The 23,810-nt window shown below is 43.5% G+C and overlaps 1 protein-coding gene across 1 annotated transcript; it reads left to right on the forward strand.

Moving 5' to 3' along the window:
- The first annotated feature begins 622 nt into the window (after positions 1-622).
- Positions 623-22,479, forward strand: col1a1a (collagen, type I, alpha 1a). The gene is made up of 49 exons (XM_073493784.1): positions 623-765; positions 2,792-2,983; positions 3,238-3,254; positions 3,551-3,586; positions 4,846-4,938; positions 6,733-6,801; positions 6,907-6,951; positions 7,937-7,990; positions 8,083-8,136; positions 8,244-8,297; positions 8,399-8,452; positions 8,603-8,656; positions 9,202-9,246; positions 9,359-9,412; positions 9,515-9,559; positions 9,695-9,748; positions 10,471-10,569; positions 10,750-10,794; positions 10,983-11,081; positions 11,420-11,473; positions 11,586-11,693; positions 12,475-12,528; positions 12,641-12,739; positions 12,828-12,881; positions 12,974-13,072; positions 13,213-13,266; positions 13,366-13,419; positions 13,604-13,711; positions 13,804-13,848; positions 14,555-14,653; positions 14,797-14,904; positions 15,231-15,392; positions 15,480-15,533; positions 15,648-15,755; positions 15,876-15,929; positions 16,058-16,111; positions 16,206-16,367; positions 16,603-16,710; positions 17,033-17,140; positions 17,262-17,315; positions 18,335-18,442; positions 18,597-18,650; positions 18,754-18,861; positions 18,980-19,033; positions 19,178-19,285; positions 19,427-19,706; positions 19,796-19,986; positions 20,315-20,557; positions 20,821-22,479. Exons 1-49 carry the CDS (start codon positions 684-686, stop codon positions 20,965-20,967), a joined length of 4,338 nt encoding a protein of 1,445 aa, XP_073349885.1. The 5' UTR covers positions 623-683; the 3' UTR covers positions 20,968-22,479.
- The last annotated feature ends 1,331 nt before the right edge of the window (positions 22,480-23,810 follow it).

Here is a 23,810-nt window from a genome sequence, read left to right on the forward strand (position 1 = left end):
TTCTAAAAAGGTTCAAGAACCAAGCGGGACACACCAAAACTGGACTGAAGTGAAACCTTCTTATGAAATTAGTTAGTGAACTCAAACCAGTGCTACTCTGAAAATCCTAAAACTGAAGCCAAACTACCAGCAGCAGTTGAAGCAACTGAAATCAAAGTTAGTCAGGAAGTAAACCAGAACCAGAAATAAAATCTGGATTAAACCCGTGGCTCCTGGAGGAGGAGATCCTCTTCCGACCCTCCGATGCTCTTCAGGATCAGGTTTCCTCCTGCTCAGCCCCCCTTCCAAACTCCAACCCGTCTGCTGTAGAATTATGGAAGGAGGGACCTGCTGATTTTTCTTCTTCTTTTCTCTCTTTTCTTCTGTTTTTTTTTTCTTTGAAGGAGGGGTCCATTCTTGTCTTCCCTAAACGTGAGCGGCAGCAGCTGGGTAATGAGGGTGCGTCCCCAGTCAGTCCGGTCCCCAGCACCTCCCAGTTCTTCAGGCTCCCATATAAAAACCCCGGTGGAAAGTGAGTGTAGGCAGTAGGGAGTTTTCTGCTGGGGTCAGGAGGATTGTGAACAGACAAGCGGACCCTGCCCCAAACACCCGTGTATGATTGGAGTGTAGCAGGGAAAAGAGAACCTCCCCAACATTTTTCCTCTCTTGCCTCAAAGAGTCTACATGTCTAGTGGCATCTAGACATGTTCAGCTTTGTGGATTTGCGGCTGGCGCTGCTGCTCAGCGCAGCGGTGCTCTTGGTCAGAGCGCAGGGCGAGGACGACCGTAAGTTTCATCACTGTTTACTGGAGCTTCTCAACCCCCTTTTTTTCTATTTTTTTTTCTTTTTTTTTTTTTTACTGGTTTTTGACAGTGGATTTGCTCTACGTGGGTGGACGGCTGCTGAGATCTTAGACAGAAAAGAGAAGAAAGGAAAAAGTTTGAAAACTAGAAATAAGAACGTTGATGCTTGCTCCTTCTCCTTTATCTCCACTTGGACAGACAGACAGACAGACATACAGACAGACAGATAGATAGCTTAGCTTTACTCCTAAATAGTACATGGTGTGCGTAATGCATTGGGCATCTCAAGAAGGCCGCTGTCTCTCCGTCTCTCCTTGTGTTTGTCTATGTCTCTTTACCCCCCACCTCCCTCATGCATGCAGAGCGAGTTGCTGCAGGTTTTCCAGGCTTTCCTCCAGGCGAGGTTTTTCTAACGGAGACTAGCAGTAATGCATGTTTGTCACCTTGCGACCCCAAAAAAGCTGGAGTATTATCAGCTTTTGTTTTCGACATTAACACAACACCCTCCCGCTGCATTTTGTCAGTTTGACACCTTGACATCCCACTGTCCCAAAAGTTGAACTGTACAGTTTGAGATGTGAGACTAGAGGAGGTAAAAATGGCATTTTCACTCCATCCGCTGCGAAGATTCCCCTCACTTTTCAGCAAGATACGAGACAGATAGGAACGTTTGCACAGGCCCTAGTGATGTGGCAGAGTAATTCACTGCCTGGAGCCAAGTGTTGAGTTAGCCAGGTGATAGAGAGAGTGAGAGAAAGGGAGAGTAGGAGGTGAGCAGGCGCAGTCTTGTCTACTGGAAACATTTGACCTCGACAACCTGAGCAAAGTACAAAAGCTCAGATGTATTTAAACAGAGGTTATAGTGGAGTGAAGGCCTCTGTGTGCGTTTAGACACAAACCTTTTCCTCCTCTGAGAAGACAAAGAAAGTCAGCTCAGCTCTGGAAACAACAAGCAAGGAGCTGGAAACAATTTTTCCAGATGTTCCTCTTGTCTGGAAAGAACTCAGCTGCCTGTCTGTCTATTTGAAGCAGATGTGGTTTGACCCTCTGAGCGGTGTTACAGCGCCACCCAGAGGCTTCTCTCAGGCCTACAGACACATCTGGCCGCCACGTCCCCGAAGCTGCCTCCTCTTTCCCTCCTCCTCCTCTTCCTCTTCTTCTACTTCTCTCCCCTTCTTTTTTTGTTTCCCCTAATTACAAACACATGTGGACTGTTTCCACCAGCTGCTGCCAAGCCAAGGGTCTGCAGCGCTGCTGCTGCTTTTCCCTCTGAGCTCAGCACTTTGGCACGCTGGGGCAGTTCTGAGCCCTAAAAGGAGCCTCAGCTCCGGAGTTAGTTTTGCTGAGAGGTCCACAGCAGGTTGGAAAATGTGACTTGGTGTTGGAGAAGATTAACGACCTTTTTTTTTAAAAAATGTCGTTAAAGCGAAATGAAAACACTCAGGAGTCTTGTTTGCGTAATGGCGATGTGACCTGCATCCAGACGCAGCTGCCCTCTCCCTCACCTCAGCATGTCTCCTTTCCGGTCCTGATTTTGAGGGCCGCCAGATCCAGATCTTTTTCACAGCCCTCTTTTTCTCCAACTCGATGTCTTTATGTTTCTTGTTGTCTTCACCAGTTTCTCTGGTCGTTGGCATCATGTTTGTGTCCATATTATAACTCTTTGGACTTCATTTCTCAACTTAAAACACTTTTGATTCCAGTGCTACTGTTGCTCCTGCACAAAACAAAAAACATGCAGGATAGTCAAATATATTAACAACCATACATTATTAACGCTATTATTTAAATTATACGCTAATTTCATTTTTTATTTGGGTATTCAATTTAAGATCATCACATTTGTGAAAAAAAGCTGAATATCCTTAAATTCGTCTGTTTTCATGCAGATGTGTACAGTTTAACATGTGTTATACATAGCTTTTTTTATGTTCATGCTGCATGTGCGCGTGTGTTCAGGTAGGCAGCCTACTCACCTGTCTGTGTTTGTGTGTGTCGCCCCCCTCAGGCACGGGCTCAAGCTGCACCTTGGACGGCCAGGTGTTCGCCGACCGGGATGTGTGGAAGCCGGAGCCATGCCAGATCTGTGTGTGCGACAGCGGCACGGTGATGTGCGATGAGGTCATCTGCGAGGACACAACTGACTGCCCCAACCCCGTCATCCCCCATGACGAGTGCTGCCCCATCTGCCCCGACGACGGTATTATATATCCCAATCTTCTGTTTCTTTCTTTCTTTCTTTCTTTCTTTCTTTCTTTCTTTCTTTCTTTACTGTATTTTTTTATACTTTCTCCAATATTTTGTATTAAGCATGTCTGTGATCAGGACAACATGTGAGGATATAACGCTCTTTATCTTAAACTTTCTGTTTAAGCTTACTCAACTTTAACTTGTGTGCGTGTTTGTGTGTTTTCTTCCATCATCATAAATGTCTGTGTTTCCTTTTCTCTGCAGGATTCCAGGAGCCTGAGGTAAATATTCATAACATTGATTGCTAATCATTCAAATCAGAGCTCTGTATTGTGTGTTTGCCACGATCATCATCACACAAGCAATATCATTTAATGAAATACAGAGATCAGCTTATTGATGTAATATTGTTGTTATTGTTATTGGTTTATGGATTATTAGGGCATATGATCACTTTATAATGACTTAATTGATTATATCAGATACACGATTAATCATATGAATCATATCCTGATATATCAATTAAATTTGGTTTTTATGATGCACTGAGACACTATCTTTTTTTCTTTACTTACAGGGACCCAAGGGAGAGCGTGGACCCAAGGGAGACAGGGTAGGTTCACAGTCTCTTCCTCCTGTCCTTCACTTATCGATCTTATGATTTCTGGACAGCTAAGGGCCACATGGTGTGTTCACTGTCTAGATTCTCGTGTGTTTATGATGGAGTTAAAGCAGCTGTACTGACGATAGTGTAATGCGCTTAGATGATTCGTGTCCCGTACCCCAGTCCAGCATTCAAAACCTTACCAACACCAAGGTGAAGAAGTGTTTTAAGTAAAACAGCGAGGTGTGTAAAGTAAGAGCACTCAAACTATTGATGGACTACTGTGTAAACAACAGCTGGTCTAATGACATCAAGTTCCTTAAAACTGCAGTAAAGGATACAACTTGTACTTCTGGATTAAGTTACTCTGTCTTGTGTTCTATAAATCATAATGGAGCAAGTAATTTGCTTTATCGGAGTTCATCATTCACTGATCAGTGACTGAAAACACACTGGGGTCAGGTTGAAACGGGCAGACTGGGGGTGAAGCTTTTGCAGCAGGACAGGAAGTGGAAACATGGCTTAACTGAAGGGAAACTGTGAATAAGAGATTTTTCTTGAAGTTGAAGTACCAAGACTTGTGTTTTTTTTTTCAAAAAGAACAGTCATATTTGATGTCACCAAAATTGATCATATTCCCAAAAAGTTAAAGGTGGCTTTATGTGTGTTAAGGGAAAATGTCTTTGAGCCATGTTATGTTGTCAGATGCAGAGAAGTCTTTGGTTAGCTCACAATTTGGATCCTATAATTGGATGGGGAGGCTGCTTATAATCACGTATAATCGTGAGGTTTCAGTTATGATTATTATAATGTATTCATGATGTTATTCATAATGTAGAACTTACTTAGATCATTTATTTTTAATTAGTGATGATCACGTAGATAGCTACTGAATGGGTCGTTAGAAAAGGGTCAGTGACTGTTCTTACCCAGTTCCTGTATCCTGATGTCACATGATCACATGGTTGGTCACATGGTCAGCCTGAGACGGGAATAAACTCCATCTCCTCCAGGTGTAATGCTGCTTTCATCACTATAGGGACTATAGGGAGCTGGTCAACCTGTCAGGAAACATATAGGATACTTTATATTAAACACAAGGATCTGTTCTGATGATGTAAGAGAAGTAAAGGCAATCACGTGACTGGGGCTGGATGTTGTGTTTTCCTCTCTTTGTCTATAAGCATTAGAGCCCTGCATTCAGGTGATTCTGACTCTCGAGCCTGACCCCTTCTTTCTGTCTTCCTCCTTCTTGTCCCCCATCACAGGGTCTTCCTGGTCCCCCTGGTAACGATGGTATCCCCGGCCAGCCTGGACCTGCCGGTCCTCCCGGACCTCCTGGACCTCCCGGCCTCGGTGGAGTAAGTTGTCATTTTTATTTTTTGTATTTGACCTGTTCAGGTCTTAACTGACCAGGCGTAAGCTGACCAGGGCTGGAAACAAAAGTCACATGACTCATGCATGTAGACCATAAATTGGACAGGGCTGTGGCAACATATCAGTCTCTTAATGTCAGTAACTACAACTTCTTCTTCTGTGGTGGTCAGACACTTTAAGAACACAAAACCAACACCAGTAAACAAGCATTATTCCCATTTCAGTTCTGTTCTTGTCGACTCCCCAGCACTCACATTCCACTCCCCATGATTCCTTTCATCTTGTATTTTGTTAGATTGCATTCTCACAAAAACGAACAGCACCTCAGTGCTTCTGATAGAAAGGAGAGATTTCCAAATGTGTGCAAATGCTTTTATTTTTTGGGAAATTTCATGAAATGGGCCAGTATAAATAAATAAGAGCATGCTGGATGTGAACACAGCTTCAGAGAGGACAGGAAGAGCTATGAAACTCCTCTGATTTGGAGATTGGCTTTCAGCCTGGGGTCAGAAGGTCAGAAGGTCAGAAGTTCATTGCTCAGGGACGGGGAGCAGAGATGTTCTGGCTGCTTGTCTGATCCATTGGTTGATTAGTTGATTGTAGAATTGATATATTTGACCAGAGTCAGGGTTAGGCTTAGATATAGAATATAATAAAAATCCATCAAAATTTCTATATAAACTTAATCATGTGATAATTCTCTAGGGCTAAGCTAACATGACATATCACCTGCTATAATTGACCATGCTTGTGTGAAGTCTATCATTGATTAACATGTTATTTCACTACAAATAGCTAATACTAGGCTATCACAATATAATTTAGCATGTTGTGATTCAGTTTATCATTGACTTCTTTACCTAATTTGGTAAACTAAAGCAACATTCCCACATTCCAGTTCAGCATACTGAGTGAACATTTTCTCCCCAGTATATTAGACTGGGATATAAGTCTAATCTGTTATGCATATCTAGAATCTAGTACTGGCTATTTCACTACATAGCTAATAGCATCATAGTCTAATTTAGCATGTTACGATTCAGTTTAGGATTGACTTCTTTCCGAATTCTGTACAGTAAAGCCAGAATGTTGTTTAGGATACCAAGCTAATATTTCCTGTCTAATTTAGCATGCTAGTACAGAATTTAACATTGACTCACATGCTTATTTACAGTTTTAGAATGCTATGATTGCTAATGACTTTCATCCTAAACTAGCATACTAAAGCAATATTCCTTTGTTGTTATGTAGCATGTTAAAGTAAAATTGACCTAAATCTTCACTAGCATATCAACAACCACATGCTATGTGACCACGCTAAGCTAACAGACTCTCAAAGCCTTACCTCCCGTGGCTTCTGTGATCAGACAACAGCAGTGGCCCCCAAAGGGCCCAACAAATCATATATCACCAACAGTACAAGTGATGAGGTCAGAGGTCATGGGATGCATCTGGCTGTCTGAGAAGTGAAGCTAACCAAACTGTTAGCTAGACACATTCAAGTTGTCAGAAACCTCCTGTACTTTGAGATTGGATCTGACATGTTTTGCTTGAGATTTGTGGGGGGAGTACAGTAGCCCAAAGTGCATATGCTTTTAGGGGAAGATAAATGGGTCCTGAGCTTGTGTCAAAGTGCATTGTTTTACAGAATACTCAAAAAAACCCATAGAAGTTGCATTTCATCCATGTCACAGAAAGTTTAAACCTAATTGACATTTTTAGTCTGTATGTTACATGACATGGATTGTTATATTTATATCTCTGTTTCCTTTTTCCAGAACTTCTCCCCTCAGATGTCCGGTGGCTATGATGACAAATCCCCTGCCATGCCTGTGCCTGGACCCATGGTAGGACACACACACACACACACACACACACACACACACACACACACACACACAATTTCACTGTCAATCATATAGTGATTGACCTTTCCTCTGTTCGATTAACAGGGCCCAATGGGACCCCGTGGACCCCCTGGATCTCCTGGCGCTAGCGTAAGTAAAACACTTTCTTCCTCAACTCAAAATGTTTCAAAGCTGAAAGCTGGGAGAATCAGTGAGAGGGCAGTGATAGCATATGTACCTCATCATGACATCACCATGACATCACCACACCATGACATCACCACACCACCCTCTTCAGGGCCTAGTTGATATGAAGCCAGTGCCAAACTCTATTGCACTGTTTTTCTTCACTGAACAAGAGTTCATTTTCTCATTAAAACTACAAAGTCAGTGTTCTCAGATGCGAATAGACGTGAATAGTTTTAAAAACATTTGAAGTGGAGGAAGAAATAAGCATGTATTCTGTGGCTACATTAATCAGCTTTAAAAAGACACAGAGACTTGAGGAAAAAGGAGAAAGATTATATGGAAATGAAAGAAAGGGCTGCAGTTACTGAGGAGTTCTGAGTTAAGTCAGAGGCTGAGCTGAACATAAAACACAGCTAGCTTAACTAGCTTACAGGTAATGTACAGTTGGTACAATGGCTGTTTGTAGACAGCACCTTGCTTGCATTAACCAACATACTTCTCACTAAAGTTTTGAATTGTCAGCACCAGGAAGGATCATTCACACATTTTAAGCTATTGGTTTAGCTTTGTGTTTCACCACCGTAACCAGTAAGATCCTGAGGGGTTGAAGCTAACGAGGACTAACTCCGAATATACACAAATGAATTACATCACAGTCACTGAAAGAGAATCCTGTCATATGAAGAGAGAGTTTGTGTTTGGTTATTGTCGTCACAACTGATTTTAAAATTGTTCCCACGTGAGTGAGCTCACATCAGCCATGAAATAAAGATACCCCACTGGCTCAGACTGTGTAGAAGGGGATCATATATCCATATGCATATCATTACAATAACATGACAACAGGGTGACTTTACATCTAATAGAGAGTGCTGTCAACATATTTGTACAGTATTGGTAGTGTAAGTGTAGCACTGATGGTGTTTGTGTGTGTGTCCCCCTACAGGGACCTCAGGGATTCACTGGCCCCCCTGGTGAGCCTGGTGAGCCCGGACCATCTGTGAGTATTAGGAACACAGACATAAACAGACACCTACATTTCACCTTGTTAGTTTGTCGGCATTCTCACCTTTTGTGTGTCCTCCTCTACAGGGTGCCATGGGTCCTCGTGGCGCCGCCGGCCCCCCTGGAAAGAATGGAGAGGATGTAAGTTGACTGGATCTGCTCGCACTCACCACCTATGTCTCTATTTAAATTAAACAATGACTTCATCCATTTCCTCATCCCTTTCTCTTTATCTCTATTTCTCTTAGGGTGAGTCTGGCAAACCTGGTCGTGGTGGTGAGCGCGGACCTTCTGGCCCCCAGGTGAGTTGTCATGGCAGTGTAATTCACAGATATGTAATGTAAGTAACAAAAACAGAGCTCTGATAATTAATTGTGTCTCCTATCTCTTATCTTTCCCTCAGGGAGCTCGTGGTTTCCCAGGAACCCCTGGTCTGCCCGGAATCAAGGGACACAGAGTGAGTCAGAGCTTACATCTCTGCATTCAACAAATCAACAATTACATATATTTATATATATATATATATATATATATATATATATATATATATATATATGTATGTATATAGCCAAACTGTGGACTTATGTATGCCTCTATGTCTCTGTAGGGATTCAGTGGTCTGGATGGTGCCAAGGGAGACTCTGGCCCTGCTGGACCCAAGGTGATTGTCCCTCTTTCCATCAGTGTTGGAAAAATGTCAATTTAGACACCTTAGTGGGTGTTCAGTAGTATAATAGAAGCAGCAGTAGTAACAGAAGTAGTAGCTGTAAAGGTGGTGCTAACAGCAATGGTGAGAGTAGTGTTAATGCTAGACCTTTTAGTTGAAGTAGTAGTCGCAATATTTATGTGGTACTTCACTTCCATAAAGTTGGGGGAAAGATTTTTAAAATAATGAAATGATTCAAATAGAAGCTTGAGATGCTGAGCTATCCTGACTTTTAGTCCCTTTTATTGGCTAAAACTGGTTCCGACATTACCCATAATGCAACCAGTTCGCAATGCAGGCTTTCTGTTGTAAAGTCCAAGCCAAGATGTCTAGTGCTCCATATGACTAGTAAACAGCCTCTTACGTGTAAAATCAGTGGACTCACCCTTTAAGTAAGTCTTTGTGGGCACAGCAGCCATGTTACCTTCTTCAATTAATATTGACAAATGATAACACAGATTCATTCTCATCATCTCACCTGCCTGTTTGTTTTTGTTTAGGGAGAGGGTGGATCCCCTGGTGAGAACGGAACCCCCGGTGCTATGGTGAGTAAAACAAGCCCCCCATTTGGTCATACAGTTGCCATGTTAGAGTTTTCCCTCCCTTCCAATTGATTTAAGGAGTATAGCTGACTGACACTCTTTGTCTCTCCCTCAGGGACCTCGTGGTCTTCCTGGTGAGAGAGGCCGTGCTGGTGCTTCTGGAGCTGCTGTGAGTCCACCCTCACACACTTGCATGCACACACACGTACAACTACTGTAATTTACCAGTCAGTGAATAGATCAACCAATCGTGTTTGTCTTTGTGCTGCAGGGAGCTCGTGGTAACGATGGTGCTGCTGGTGCTGCTGGACCTCCCGTAAGTCTTACATTCTCAAAATTCTCTTAAATGAAAGTTCAATTCATTAAACTCTAAATTCGAGTTTCTGTAAAGGTATATATTGTTCTGCAACATTTGCCTGAATCTCTTTGTCTTGTTGTTGTTTCCTCTCAGGGTCCCACTGGCCCAGCTGGACCTCCTGGATTCCCTGGTGGCCCCGGATCTAAGGTACTACTGCTACACCTAATGTGATCCACGCCAGCAACCTCTATTTTTGATGTCTTTCATCCTCAGCTTCTTCCTTAATCTTGTGTGACTTTCACCATCCAAAGAAACACCACGCATGTTGTTTTGCTACATCCCATTTTCTCTGTTTTGTTCCAGAAAGGTTGTAGTGGTCATTAGCAGCTTACTGACCTTACTTTGCAATGTCTCAATGCATTTCTTTTAACATATGTGCAGGTAGTTGGCCTTTAATTTGATCTTTGGCCAAAAGGGGTCACATTTGTTAGGGGTCATATAAGGACATCTAAGGAACTCTGTCTAATGGCACATGTCTACAATACATATAGGCTTAAGTAGTAGTTAGTGTATAAACAATGAAGCAAAGATTATTATGTAGCAATACTGTGTGTTATTACTACATCTTGTGGAATTGGGTCACAGATTTAGTTTTGTTTAATTGTTGTTTTACTGATATTAGTTCCAGGCCTGGTTGAGAAATGCTCTTAAAGACACCACTAAGCTGGCTTTTAATATTTTCTTCTAACTTGAACACAGTGTACAATAATAAAATACACTCTTCTGCTCCCATTGTTACATTTCACTTTTTACAACTTTGCTTTTTTCCTGTCATACTGGTATTTCATCCCTCTATAAGTCTTCTATCATATCTTGGTATGGACATGATTATCTGACTAAATCCTGTTCTGTGTTTCTCCTGTACCCAGGGTGAAGCTGGACCTCAGGGTGCTCGTGGAGCCGAGGGACCTGCTGGATCCCGTGGTGAGCCTGGTAACCCCGGACCTGCTGGCGCTGCCGGACCCTCTGTAAGTACAAACAATAACCTTCTATAAGAGAATGTTCAGGTCCTAGATGACTAAATAACCATAAGAGAAAACAAAACTTCCTCATTGTTCACTCCTTTATAACTCTCACTGCATCATACAGAAGAGCCTTCTGGCCCCTGGTTTGTTAATCAAAATCTCTTGTCCTGTTTCGCCACTCAGGGAAACCCTGGAGCTGATGGAGCCGCTGGAGCTAAGGGAGCCCCTGTGAGTATCTCTCTCAGCACATATGCTTTAGAGGCATGTTAGAGTTGAGGGTCTGAATCCCTTTCTGGCTAAAAAAGTATTGCCAAGACAGTCAGAGCTGGAGTTTAATAGTTGCTTAGCCACAGAGACTCATCACTGGCAGTCCAACATGATGTGACTGTGTTGTTGGCCTGTGCTGCCCCCTGCAGGGTGCTGCTGGAGTTGCTGGAGCTCCCGGATTCCCCGGACCCCGTGGACCTTCCGGACCTCAGGGTGCTGCTGGTGCCCCCGGACCCAAGGGTAACACTGTGAGTAAAGCTCTCTCATAACTTACTAAAGCCAAAAATAGTGTCTTCTGCCGTCTGTCTCCCTGTAATGGACATGATTAGAAATAATGCTTAGGTCCAAAGCATACAGTAAAACGACTAAATCAAGAGTAAACATAATGTTTTGTTTTGTATCTTTAATCAAATATTAACTTGTCAGCCTTTTTATGTTAGTTTTCAGGAGGGAGTTTTGTTTGTTTTTTGTTTCTTTGTTGCTTGTTTTTTTTTTATTATTATTTATTTGTTGTTGAGATCTGTCCAAGTTACTGTTTATTTGTTATGTGTTTGTTTATGTTTGTTTATTTGCTTGTTTCCCTCAGGGTGAGGTTGGTGCCCCAGGAGCTAAGGGAGAGTCCGGTGCTAAGGGAGAGGCTGTAAGTTGAAGTTCACCACTGTCAATATTGAGCACAGCTTGCATACAAACAAATAGGAATACACATTATGCCACATTTTGTCACTTATGCCATCTGTGTGTGTTTTCTCCAGGGTGCTCCAGGAGTTCAGGGACCCCCAGGACCTTCTGGTGAGGAGGGCAAGAGAGGAGCAAGAGGAGAGCCTGGTGCTGCAGGAGGCCGTGGAGCTCCTGGAGAGAGAGTATGCATCTCACCTAATTTTCACGACATCATACTGTGTATTATAATATTTTTTAAGAGCAATGGGGAGGGGTACTCATCTGATGCTGTATTCTTACCTCAAAGAAAAAGCTTGAAGTTTCCATATAGAATTTTATTTCTTTCTGTTTTTTTAATATACAGTTAAAAATGATCATTTCAAGACAGCAATGCCACTTTTAACTGAGTCGAATTAAAATTATTTTTAAGTTTGTGCAGCTACAGACATAACAGATACCATTTTAAATAAAAAAAACACCTTTTTTTCTTGTAAGTGCAAAAATAATTAAATATTCTTCTCTGTTATGAATCCAAACACTAATGAAAGAAACGGTCAAATTACTACCTACCCATATAATACAAGTATACATGGTATAGGCAAAAAATGATGCAGACATCCTTCTGGCTAATCCTGTAAAAAGTACAACTGTAACAGAGCATACATTTAGGATATTTGGAAAAACTATTATTGATACATTATCTTAAATATTGCATCCTCTCCTGAGCCTTAATCTGGCCCACAATGCATCATGGCTCAAAGTGTTTCTGGCAATCTTATGGTATTTTGATTGCATCCATTCTAAGAAAACTGAAATTTGCAAAAAGTTTGGACAATACAGAAACATTTAAATAAGATAGAATGAAATTTTTTATCTCTCAAGAATAAATCTGAGCATAGTGATGGCTGGACTGACTTCATGGTAAAGAAGACATGTTGGGATTATGGTGATAGCTAAGCAACATGTGCTTTATTTTCTATACAGGGTGCCCCTGGTGGTCGTGGTTTCCCCGGTTCTGATGGCGCTGCTGGACCCAAAGTGAGTTAAAAACATACACAGGCATTTGATGTCCTTCCATTTTACTTAGAAGCACTTGTATACTTCAAATCATTTTCAATTTAACTCATCTAATCTCTCTCCCCTATCATAGGGTGCCAATGGTGAGCGTGGTGCCCCCGGTGTTGTTGGACCTAAAGGTGCCACTGGTGAGACTGGCCGCACTGGTGAGCCTGGTTTGCCCGGAGCTAAGGTGAGATTTCCAACTGTCTATCACATAATTTCCAGCATTATTTATTCACTGTGGTGGCCTTATTCTGACCTCTGACCTTTACCTGTAGGGTATGACTGGTAGCCCTGGCAGCCCTGGACCTGATGGCAAGACTGGAGCTGCTGTAAGTTTATGTTTAGTGTAATAAATTTGATCTAATATCATCAAAACACCTGTGTTTATTTAAAATAATTATTTATTGATCCTCTCTACCAGGGAGCCCCTGGACAAGATGGCCGCCCTGGACCCCCTGGCTCTGTTGGAGCTAGAGGCCAGCCTGGAGTCATGGGATTCCCCGGACCCAAGGGAGCAGCTGTAAGTAATGTGTCTCAACTGCCACACAGTTTCTTTGATCTCTATGTTCATTAATATATGTCAGTTGGCTACTGAAGTGTAGGCTACTAAAAATAGTCCCCACATCTCAAGTAATAGTGCTTTTCTACTCCCATCTGTAGGGTGAGCCCGGAAAGCCTGGTGAGAGAGGAGTAATGGGACCCACTGGTCTTACTGTAAGTTGTCTAAACCATGTTGCTCTTTGAATCACTGTACTGTTTTCATATGATGCATAAAAGATGTGTGTCTAAAAACCCTGCCATCTTTCTATCTAGGGTGCCCCTGGAAAGGACGGTGATGTTGGTGCTCAGGGTCCCGCTGGACCTGCTGTAAGTAAAATATGCGAAACTACACACCCATGCATACACACACACTTGCCCACACTAACACAAGGCTCAGTTGCTATGCCCCTCATAAGCCTGATAGTCTCTTAGTACAATATACTTCAACCTGCACATGTACCTACTTTTAACAACTCATACCCACACAATGCCCTTCCTCTGGTATTTTCAGGGTCCTGCTGGTGAGAGAGGAGAGCAGGGAGCTGCTGGAGGTCCTGGATTCCAGGGTCTTCCAGGACCCCAGGGTGCTGTTGGTGAGACTGGCAAGCCTGGAGAGCAGGTACTGACTGAGATATGATGGATTTACTTGATACCTGATCAAATTGAAACTTTACGGAAATTAATGTATTAATTGCCTGTCTGTCTATCTAGGGTCTGCCCGGTGAGGCTGGAGCCCCAGGATCTGCTGGAGCTAGAGTAAGTCAATCATAATCATCATCATCATGGTCACAATTAATTACTCAGTAGTCTGCTCCCAGCTCCTACCATTGATGAGAGATCATTGTAAAGTTGTCTATTCGTAATAAGTGAATCCTTACCAACTAGTCTACAAACAGTTACAAAGCTACATGTTGTTGTCGTTAAAGTGACCTGTCTAAAGAGCTGTTTTTGGTTCCAAATGTACATTACTGTGCCACAGCGAACTGGCTTGACTTTTGCCTTTGTTTTAGTCCAAAAACTCCAAGCTTGAGTTTGAAAAGAGGCAGCTTATTTAACATAAACTGTTACCTTGCTAACTCGCCAGCAGTTTCTTCTAGCAAGCATACTGCTGTTATTGCTAGCAGACTGAAACTAGCTAATAACAGGCTACAATGCTAAATGGATGTTGGTTAGCTATGTAGATAGTACGGCTAATTCTAAGCTTGTATTGTCTTAAACCATAAACAAATAGTTGAAGACATCCAATATGGCCACTGGAGGAAAAGCCAAGTTTCTCTCAAACAGACAAATAATGTAGTGTTTTGGAATTAAAGCTTTCCACCTCATGTTTGTTCCCTTAATTGCCAAAATATCATCAACCTATAGATAAGTGATCCCCAGTCAGATAGATCCTCATGATTTCTTTGAATCTTGCACTCTTGTACATCAACTTATCTAACTCTCTGCCACCCCTTCCCTTTAGGGTGACAGAGGTTTCCCCGGTGAGCGTGGTGCACCTGGCGCCATTGGACCCGCTGGTGCCCGTGGTTCCCCCGGATCTGCTGGAAACGATGGTGCTAAGGTAAACCTGGCTTGAAAGAAAAGTCTCCCACAAGTAGATACCAGGCAGCATTTTGTACCACTTGTTTGGAACTTCCTCTTTCCACTAATCCCTTTTCTTCTCCTCTTGCCTTTGTTCTCTTCCCCCTCCCACCTTTTCCTCAGGGAGATGCTGGAGCCCCTGGTACTCCTGGAGCACAGGGTGCTCCTGGACTGCAGGGAATGCCTGGTGAGCGTGGTGCCGCTGGTCTTCCAGGACTGAGGGGTGACAGAGTGAGTATTCCTAACCACTTGTCCACTTTTGAGTGGCATGACTCACAGAACTGCCATGATTGCCAGATATCTAATGCGCTAATGCAACAAAGACATTCCACATGATGAGTCTGACTAGTTTTACACTATGCCCGCCATCAACAATAGCTTCCCAGAATTTTGAAGAAAATCATCACCAGCACACCGCTGACATGCTCTGTCTCATATTATAGATAGTAATTACTGACCAGCTGTGTCGCCACCTACAGAATGCTCACAGTTTTACAGGATCTGATGTATGATCACCTGTTGCAAGCCTGACTTAACCTCTCCATTCAATATCCTAGGGTGACCAAGGAGTCAAGGGTGGTGATGGCGCTCCTGGTAAGGATGGTCCCCGTGGTTTGACTGGACCAATTGGTCTTCCTGGACCTGCAGGAGCCACCGGAGACAAGGGAGAGCCTGGTGCTGCTGGACCTCTTGGACCTGCTGGAGCCCGTGGATCCCCTGTATGTACCTGTCTTTTTGTCCCTCAGGAGTTGACAATTGCATCTTGAAATCCCTGACTGACTCTTCTTACCCCTCTTCTTCCTTAGGGTGAGCGTGGAGAGGCTGGACCACCTGGACCTGCTGGATTCGCTGGACCTCCTGTAAGTCACTTCTTCTTGAATGTCCACGATTCTTTCACCAACTCTTCTTGTTTAGCTTGAAGCTTCAACAAATTTATAGAGAACTCATTTGTCTCTCTCTCCATTCCACCACAGGGTGCTGATGGACAGCCTGGTGCTAAGGGAGAGGCTGGAGACAATGGTGCTAAGGGAGATGCTGGTCCCCCTGGCGCAGCTGGACCCACTGGTGCCCCTGGACCTCAGGTTTGCAAACTCATACATTCATAAAAAAATCCTATAATTTAGAGTGAACATCAGAAGTCTCGATAGCTACATTGCCACTGGTTCTCCCATGTTCACTGACATCATGGTGTGTCCTTTCAGGGTCCCGTTGGAAACACTGGTGCCAAGGGAGCCCGTGGACCCGCTGGACCTCCTGTAAGTCGCCACTCTTTTTCGGCTCTGTCCCTTTTGAGATGTTATTATTTTTTATTGTTTTTGGGCTCACTTGATACAGCCATTTTTCCAGCTTCAGTCACCTAATGGTCCTCTGTCTGTCTCCCTAGGGTGCTACTGGCTTCCCTGGCGCTGCTGGCAGAGTTGGACCTCCCGGCCCCTCTGTAAGTCTTGCTCTAACGTTTTAAGCAGTTATAGTTCCTATGACAGGGCTCAATGTCCAGGATGTTTTTCATCGGTGTGATATTCCCCTCATAGGGCAACCCTGGACCTCCCGGACCCGCTGGACCTGGTGGCAAAGAGGGACCCAAAGGAAACCGTGGTGAGACTGGACCTGCTGGTCGCCCTGGTGAGATCGGCGCTGCTGGACCCCCAGGAACTCCTGGAGAGAAGGGTAGCCCTGGTGCCGAAGGTTCTTCCGTAAGTTGCCTTGAACATAAAACCCTTGAACAAACTGGAATACTGGTGGAATGCCACTTTGTTCTCAAACTATCAATCCATCTCTTTTTTTATATAAATGATACCAGCTATATTATTCCGTTTAACTATTAGCAATTCCACTGATAATACACAGTGTTGGTTGCTGTTAGTTTCTGCTGCCTTATACCTTGATATCAACCCATTTGTTTTTGTCTCTCTCTGTCACCCCCTGCAGGGTAGTGCTGGTCTGCCTGGACCTCAGGGTATTGCTGGACAGCGTGGTATTGTTGGTCTGCCTGGACAGAGAGGAGAGAGAGGTTTCCCTGGCCTGCCTGGACCTTCTGTAAGTTCCACAAACTACTAAACTAAGAAATGCACAGTGGAGCTGATGGAACCAGAATACCCAAATGTCTTTAACAAGCCAATATGATGTTTAGAACCAAGAATGACTCCAAATCCAGAAATATTAAGTGATCAAGAGCTGCTTCAAGAGGATGTGAGGATGAAAACAAAATCATTTACAATGATTTTGAAATGTAATTTAGCTTTGGTTTGGCTTCTAAAGTCCTCAAATAACAAACTTACATCCAGTTATAAGCTTCAGTCAATTAGAAAAACAATGAAGGTTATTATAACTGGACTGACTGTGATCGTGTCACCCACAGGGAGAGGTTGGAAAGCAGGGACCAAGTGGACCCGGTGGCGAGCGCGGACCTCCTGGACCTATGGGACCACCTGGACTGGCCGGAGCCCCTGGCGAGGCTGGACGTGAGGTATGACAAAACAAACGTACCTGTACACCAGGGTTTTCTGTCTGTTTTTTGTATACTGGTGTAAGCATCATAAGTAAATCATGTATGTGTTTTCTAATCAGTTAACTTGCTTGTGTTTTAGGGAACCCCTGGTAACGAGGGATCAGCTGGTCGCGATGGAGCCCCTGGACCCAAGGTGAGTTTAGAAGACATCATCAATAACTCACCAGCACTAGAGAGCGAATTCATTCTCTGTCAAGGTGAACAATTGACAGCTAAACTAGATTTGCTTTATCAAATAAAGGTTACACTGACACAATACATTTTGTCTGTAGCCCCAGCCTCTATTACAGCATTGAGTAGTCAAGAGTCAGCAAGGTTGACCTGTATCAAGCAATAGCTAAACCAGGGTGCAAGGTCATTTAGCAAACAACATGCTAACTACAGTGGCCTCTGCTAGATAAAGTGTAACTTAGCTGAGCATCTCCTGTAGTAAGCTCACTGAAAAGCTGCAAATATCACACAAAATCAGAACTATGTCTGTTCATGGATAGAAACATCATTATCAGAGCTGTCAGAGCTAATGGCCCGAGAGCAGTTTAATCACCTGTAACTATTGTTATGTTTTGTACAACCTAGACAGTGGCCAGTTTTACCAAATCTTGTGTATCTGAAGATCCTTTGGACAAAACTCAATGACTAAACATCTGTGTGATCTGAAGGGACAGATATTTGGTTTTATCTGAATCCTTTTTCATTATGGCAGCCCTTTACATTTCTTGAACATGGGACTGGACAGGCCATGGTGACAAAATACATATATTAACAGTGCAATAAGTAAGAATTGGCCACCTGTCAAATAGATACTCTAAAACAAATAGGGGACTGCATATAACTGGAGAAACCGCTAACTGCTGCCATTAGCTAGTTAGCTCAGCTAGCCGTCCAGACTAGGAGTTCAGAGAACCAGGGGAGTATTGGTGTTTACACCACTTGCACAGGAGCTTTGGACTGGGATGGGACGGTGCTAGCTGGTTAGTATGCTAACTTCAGTAAATATGTCTGCAACACAATACATAGGCATCATAAATTCAGAACTGTTGTTCACATTCTGTTGATAATTTCACTTAAATTAATAAAATTTGATACATATTTAATACATATTGCCCCTTTAAAGTGAGTGAAATTAAAATTATTTTTTTGTTTGAATTGTAGGGAGATCGTGGAGAGACCGGACCTTCTGGAGCCTCTGGTGCCCCTGGACCCCCTGGTGCCCCTGGACCTGTTGGACCTGCTGGAAAGACCGGTGACCGTGGAGAGACTGTGAGTGACAAAATCATTTTATAGTTTAGCAATTGTCTTTTTATGCTAATATTTATAACCTCAGTCCATGTTAATGAAAGTTAGCCATTGATACAAGATCTACTGTGGATGAGGGACCTGCCCTTTAAATTAAACTGATTTTTGCACGTTTCAGGGACCTGCTGGCCCTGCTGGTGCTGCTGGCCCTGCTGGACCTCGTGGCCCTGCTGTAAGTTATGACATCAGCACAATTATTAAACCACAACAATAGATGTAACTGCGAGCAGAGGAAGGCAAAACAACACTCCTCACCCCCTTCTTCCCTCTAACAGGGACCTAGTGGACTTCGCGGAGACAAGGGAGAGACTGGAGAGGCTGGAGAAAGAGGCATGAAGGGACATAGAGGATTCACTGGCATGCAAGGACCTCCCGGACCTGCTGTACGTCACTTTGCACTCACCTCACCTCACCTCACCTCACCTACACATATACACAATACACCTGTATGCAACATATACACTGAAGATATAACTCCTGTTTATGTTTGTTAACCCATAGGGAGCTTCTGGAGAGACTGGACCCGCTGGTACTTCTGGACCCGCTGGACCTAGAGTGAGTTAACACACCAGACATTTTTTAAGTGCTTGGAGCAGCTGAAAGTGTATTGCAGCATAAAAAATGCTGGATTCTGTCTCAGGTTGTTTGTAGCGACGTTTCACATTCAGACAGTAAGGTTTCCCTTTGTGCTGTTCACAGGGTCCTGCTGGATCTGCTGGTTCTCCTGGTAAGGATGGTATGAGTGGCCTGCCTGGACCCACTGGACCTCCTGGACCTCGTGGACGTTCTGGCGAGATGGGACCTGCTGTAAGTCCATCCATTTATCTCTCCTCTGTCTCCTCATTCATTCATCATATGGAGGTTGTGATTTTCTAGGAACACCACAACACCTTTACTTGCAAGGAAATAACTAATTATCTTCCTATTCTCTCCCTGCTTGTCTCTCAGGGTCCTCCTGGACCTCCTGGACCTCCCGGAGCACCTGGTGCCCCTGGTGGCGGATTTGACCTTGGCTTCATTGCCCAGCCACAGGAGAAGGCCCCTGATCCCTACCGCATGTTCCGTGCTGATGATGCTAACGTTCTTCGTGACCGCGACCTGGAGGTGGACAGCACCCTGAAGAGCCTGAGCCAGCAGATCGAGCAGATCCGCAGCCCCGACGGTACCCGCAAGAACCCCGCCAGAACCTGCCGTGACCTCAAGATGTGCCACCCTGACTGGAAGAGCGGTGAGTAAAGGCTTAAAGGAAATAGATTAGGATTGGGGGACAGACAGCGTGCTGGAGTTTTGACTGTTCCTCTCCAAACTCTTTTCCAGGCGAGTACTGGATTGACCCTGACCAGGGCTGCACTCAGGACGCCATCAAGGTCTACTGCAACATGGAGACTGGAGAGACCTGCGTAACCCCAGCTCAGCCCGAGATTGCCAAGAAGAACTGGTACACAAGCAAGAACATCAAGGAGAAGAAGCACGTCTGGTTCGGAGAGGCTATGAACGGCGGCTTCCAGGTAAACGTGCTAAACATGCCAAACAGAGAGCACTTCTTCACTCCTTGTTCCCACCTCGTCTCGGTTTTGTATGTTTCTCTTTAACCTTACCCTCCTCCTTGCGTGTCCTGTCTTTACAATTACATTTGATAACTTCTCCCTCAGTTTCCACATTAAATTCTATCCCTACTTAGGGCAACTCTTTCCTTTACTCCTTTCAGTTCCACTTCTTCTTGGTTCTCTTGATTCCTCAACTTTTCCTCAAATCCATCTTACTTCTCTACATCTTACCCATCCTTTCCCCTTACAGTTCAATTAGAAACCAACCCTATTGCTCTTTCCCACACAGTTCGAGTATGGCAGCGAGGGCTCTCAGCCAGAGGATGTCAACATCCAGATGACCTTCCTGCGTCTTATGTCCACTGAGGCATCCCAGAACATCACCTACCACTGCAAGAACAGCATTGCCTACATGGACGCCTCTACCAGCAACCTCAAGAAGGCTGTGCACCTTGGCGGCTCCAACGAGATCGAGATCAGAGCCGAGGGCAACAGTCGCTTCACCTACAGCGTCCTGGAGGATGGATGCACGGTGAGGAATCTTTTAATTAACAATCTCATCTGAATCCTAATGCTAAACCTGCAAATTTAGCATAGAAATCAAGGGTCAGACATCACAATTCAGCAGGCAAATACAGTACAGTCAGTACATGGATCAAACATATCTGCTAGCTCATGTAGCTAGTCTTGCAATCGATGTGCTTTTAAAAAAAAGTTTGAAATTTCCAGTTTTAACGATGCAGCAGCCGTTTTGATCACTGACCCTAACTCTCTTTTCTTCTTTTCTGCCTCCAGTCACACACCGGTACATGGGGCAAGACAGTCATTGAGTACAAGACATCGAAAACATCTCGCCTGCCCATCATTGATATTGCTCCTATGGATGTTGGTGCTCCAGACCAAGAGTTCGGCCTTGAAGTTGGACCCGTCTGTTTCTTGTAAAAAGAGAAATCTGGACTTGAAATTGTTGTTGTGTGTGTGTGTGTGTTTTATTTTTTCTAGCAGTCATCTCTCTCTAAAAAAAGCCCCACCAAAACATTTCTCTAATGCCATTTTTCTGAAAAATCCAACCCCTCGCTCGTGATTCTACGAGTTTCCATTCGGCCGTTGTTTCAATGGTCCACTTTGCCTAAAACCTGCACTTCAACGAGATGGCGGTGATGTGGCGGAGTCTACATCGTCGTGTTTGGGACCACTACTTTTTTTGTTTCTGACTCTTGTTTTTTTTTTGTTTTTTTTACCATCACCAACACCAAGGATCCTGTAGAGAAGACATTTTGTTTCACTGGCAACAAGAAAATAATATATGCTTCTGTAAAGTGTAAAAATTTACTTCCCCTCTTCATCCAGCCAAACCAGGCCTCTCTGGAGTTTACAGAAACCAACAGAAACACACAGGTGACTTTTGTATTTTTATACACCACTGCGGTAAGAGGAATGAAAGGACAGTCCCAACAGACAGAACTCAATTGCTTTGTACCAAGTTTCAGGTGTTGATGAATAAACGGTGAAACTGACAGCCATGTTTGTCTCTGTTGTTCTGCCCAACCCTCCCAATCCAACTCTCCACCTGCCCCAGACAACACTGACAACTCCCTCCTCCTCATCCGCTGATGTTGTAGCTGTTGTGATTTGTTTGTTGTTGTGGTCGCTTTCTTGTTTGTTCCTTTCAATTTCACCTGATTTTTTTTAAGAAAAGTCACATTAAAACAACCAGCAGAGAAACATGGGTTTAAACCTCTTTTTTGAAAGAAAAAAAATCTTATGGCTACCTCAGAAAAGCAAGGAATTCCAGCTGTATTCAAAAGTGTTTTTAAAGTGAAGCCTGTAGTAGTTGTGGTGGTCGGTGGGGGAGTCGAGGTTTACTGAAATTTTAGCAGAAGCAGGAACAGCTAAAACTTAAGGTGCTATTGTTTCTTTGAGGTCTCCTGGCCGTGCAGTATGGCTGTACTGTTCTGTAGTGTTAAGGTCAAGGCGTGGCGGGGCCCTCTTGGTGCTAAAATAAAACCATGGTTCTATTCTTGATGTCCAGAATGAGGCAGATTGCTTCTATTTCCAGCCTTGGTAGTGTTAGCTCTGTTTTTGAGCTCAAGTGAAAAGTGGATCCGCATCTCTTCTCTCCATCACACCTTTTGGTTTTATGTTTTGAATCACCTTTTTGTCATCCAAATTCTTCTCCACTCCTTTCATCCCTCCCCCCACCTGTTGTAGCTTGTTTCTTGTTTTCTTGTGCGAAGGGTGAATTTTCTCAAAAAAATTGCAAATCAGAGATTTTAGAAATGCACAGAAAGACAGCCATCAGCAAAGAGTTTGTGAGAGAAAGGCAGATAGACACACCTATGGGGGAAAAACACCACAAGGATTTGTACCTATTTTGTATATGTATAATAAATTGAGATGTTTTTAATTATTTTGAATGCTGAAATAAAGCATGTTAAGTGGTCTAACGTTGAATCCTGCCTAATTCCCTGACTGACTCGCTGACTGCCCCCCAAGAACTTGAATTAAAGCAGCTTTTACCTATTTTGTAAAGTGACTGACTGAGGAAAGAAGATTAAAGAAAAATCTCAGAGATGTTTTTTTTTTCTTGTCTCTTGTTTAGTCTGTACCTCTTGGAAGGGCCTGAGACAAAGAGTGGGAGTCTGTGGGAAGAGAAAAAGATGCAACAGCAGGATGGTTTTTTGGACTATAGCAGATTCTTTCTTTGGTTTAGGAGCGAAATCAGGTCCTAGTTTTGGTTTTGTGGTCTTTGTTTGCTTGAAAGCTTAGAATGGATTGGGAAACATTTTGAAGCATTTGCTGTTATTTCTTTAGAATTTAAAAGCTGGTTCTCAGAGTGATCAGTCAAAAAATGTAAAACAAGCAGCTCAGTAAGCGTGGCTCCTAACTGGGCAGCATGTACTATATCTGAGTCAGAAAAGAGAAATAATTGCGGCCTACCTCTCAGCTGGTGGAGACTCCTCGTTGTTGTCAGGCAGTCCTAAAGAACTGGTGATGTTTTATCCGGCCTGTAAAATCCAATTTGAAAATGAAGATTGTGAACATCCATAATCCACCAAGAAAAGGCATATCTCTGATAATCCAGCACCGATGATGATAATATTTGTCTGAAATAATCCAGAGCCTTTGCACAGCTCAAGCAGCAGGACTGAGGGGCTGCCGGGTGGACAAGCTTTGGGCTCAGCCTGTTGGCATCAGCTCAGCTTCACACACACTGACAACGATTGTCCACCTTGAGGGAGGTTACCAGCTACCCAGGAAAAGCGGATAGGTTTGCACTCCCAGCAGGATTCTGGATTATTTTTGCAAGAATTTGGGTCTTTATTTGAGGCCTGGGTAGAGGAATGCCGTCCTCTCCAGTTTCAAATACAGAGAGGGCTCTGTTTGCAGAGAGGAAGCCCCTCTGCAGGCAAGTTGACTTTACACTCAGGGTAAACATCAGAGGGATGTTGATGAGCTGAGGCCAGATTAAAAAAAGGAGAAGGCTATCTACATACTAAGGGACGAGGAGTTTAAGCACTTTAAAGCAACATAGTTTATCACTTACACTCAGTAGTGTTTGGTCAAGGACATAGGTTTAGTTTTATTTGGACAGGTTTTTGAGAAATCTGTCCCTGAAATTTATGTCATCACCCCAATATCGGAGGAGAACAGAAATGAACAGAAATGATATACTTATGTAGTACTCTGGGCACTGACTAACACAACTTTAATATATCATCAGCTTATGACAAACTTAGTAAACAATTGCTTATTTAGATATCCAGAAGTTAAGGAACAACGTA

Source organism: Pagrus major, chromosome 23 (assembly GCF_040436345.1).
Source record: "Pagrus major chromosome 23, Pma_NU_1.0".
In the NCBI taxonomy this organism is placed as follows: Eukaryota; Metazoa; Chordata; class Actinopteri; order Spariformes; family Sparidae; genus Pagrus; species Pagrus major.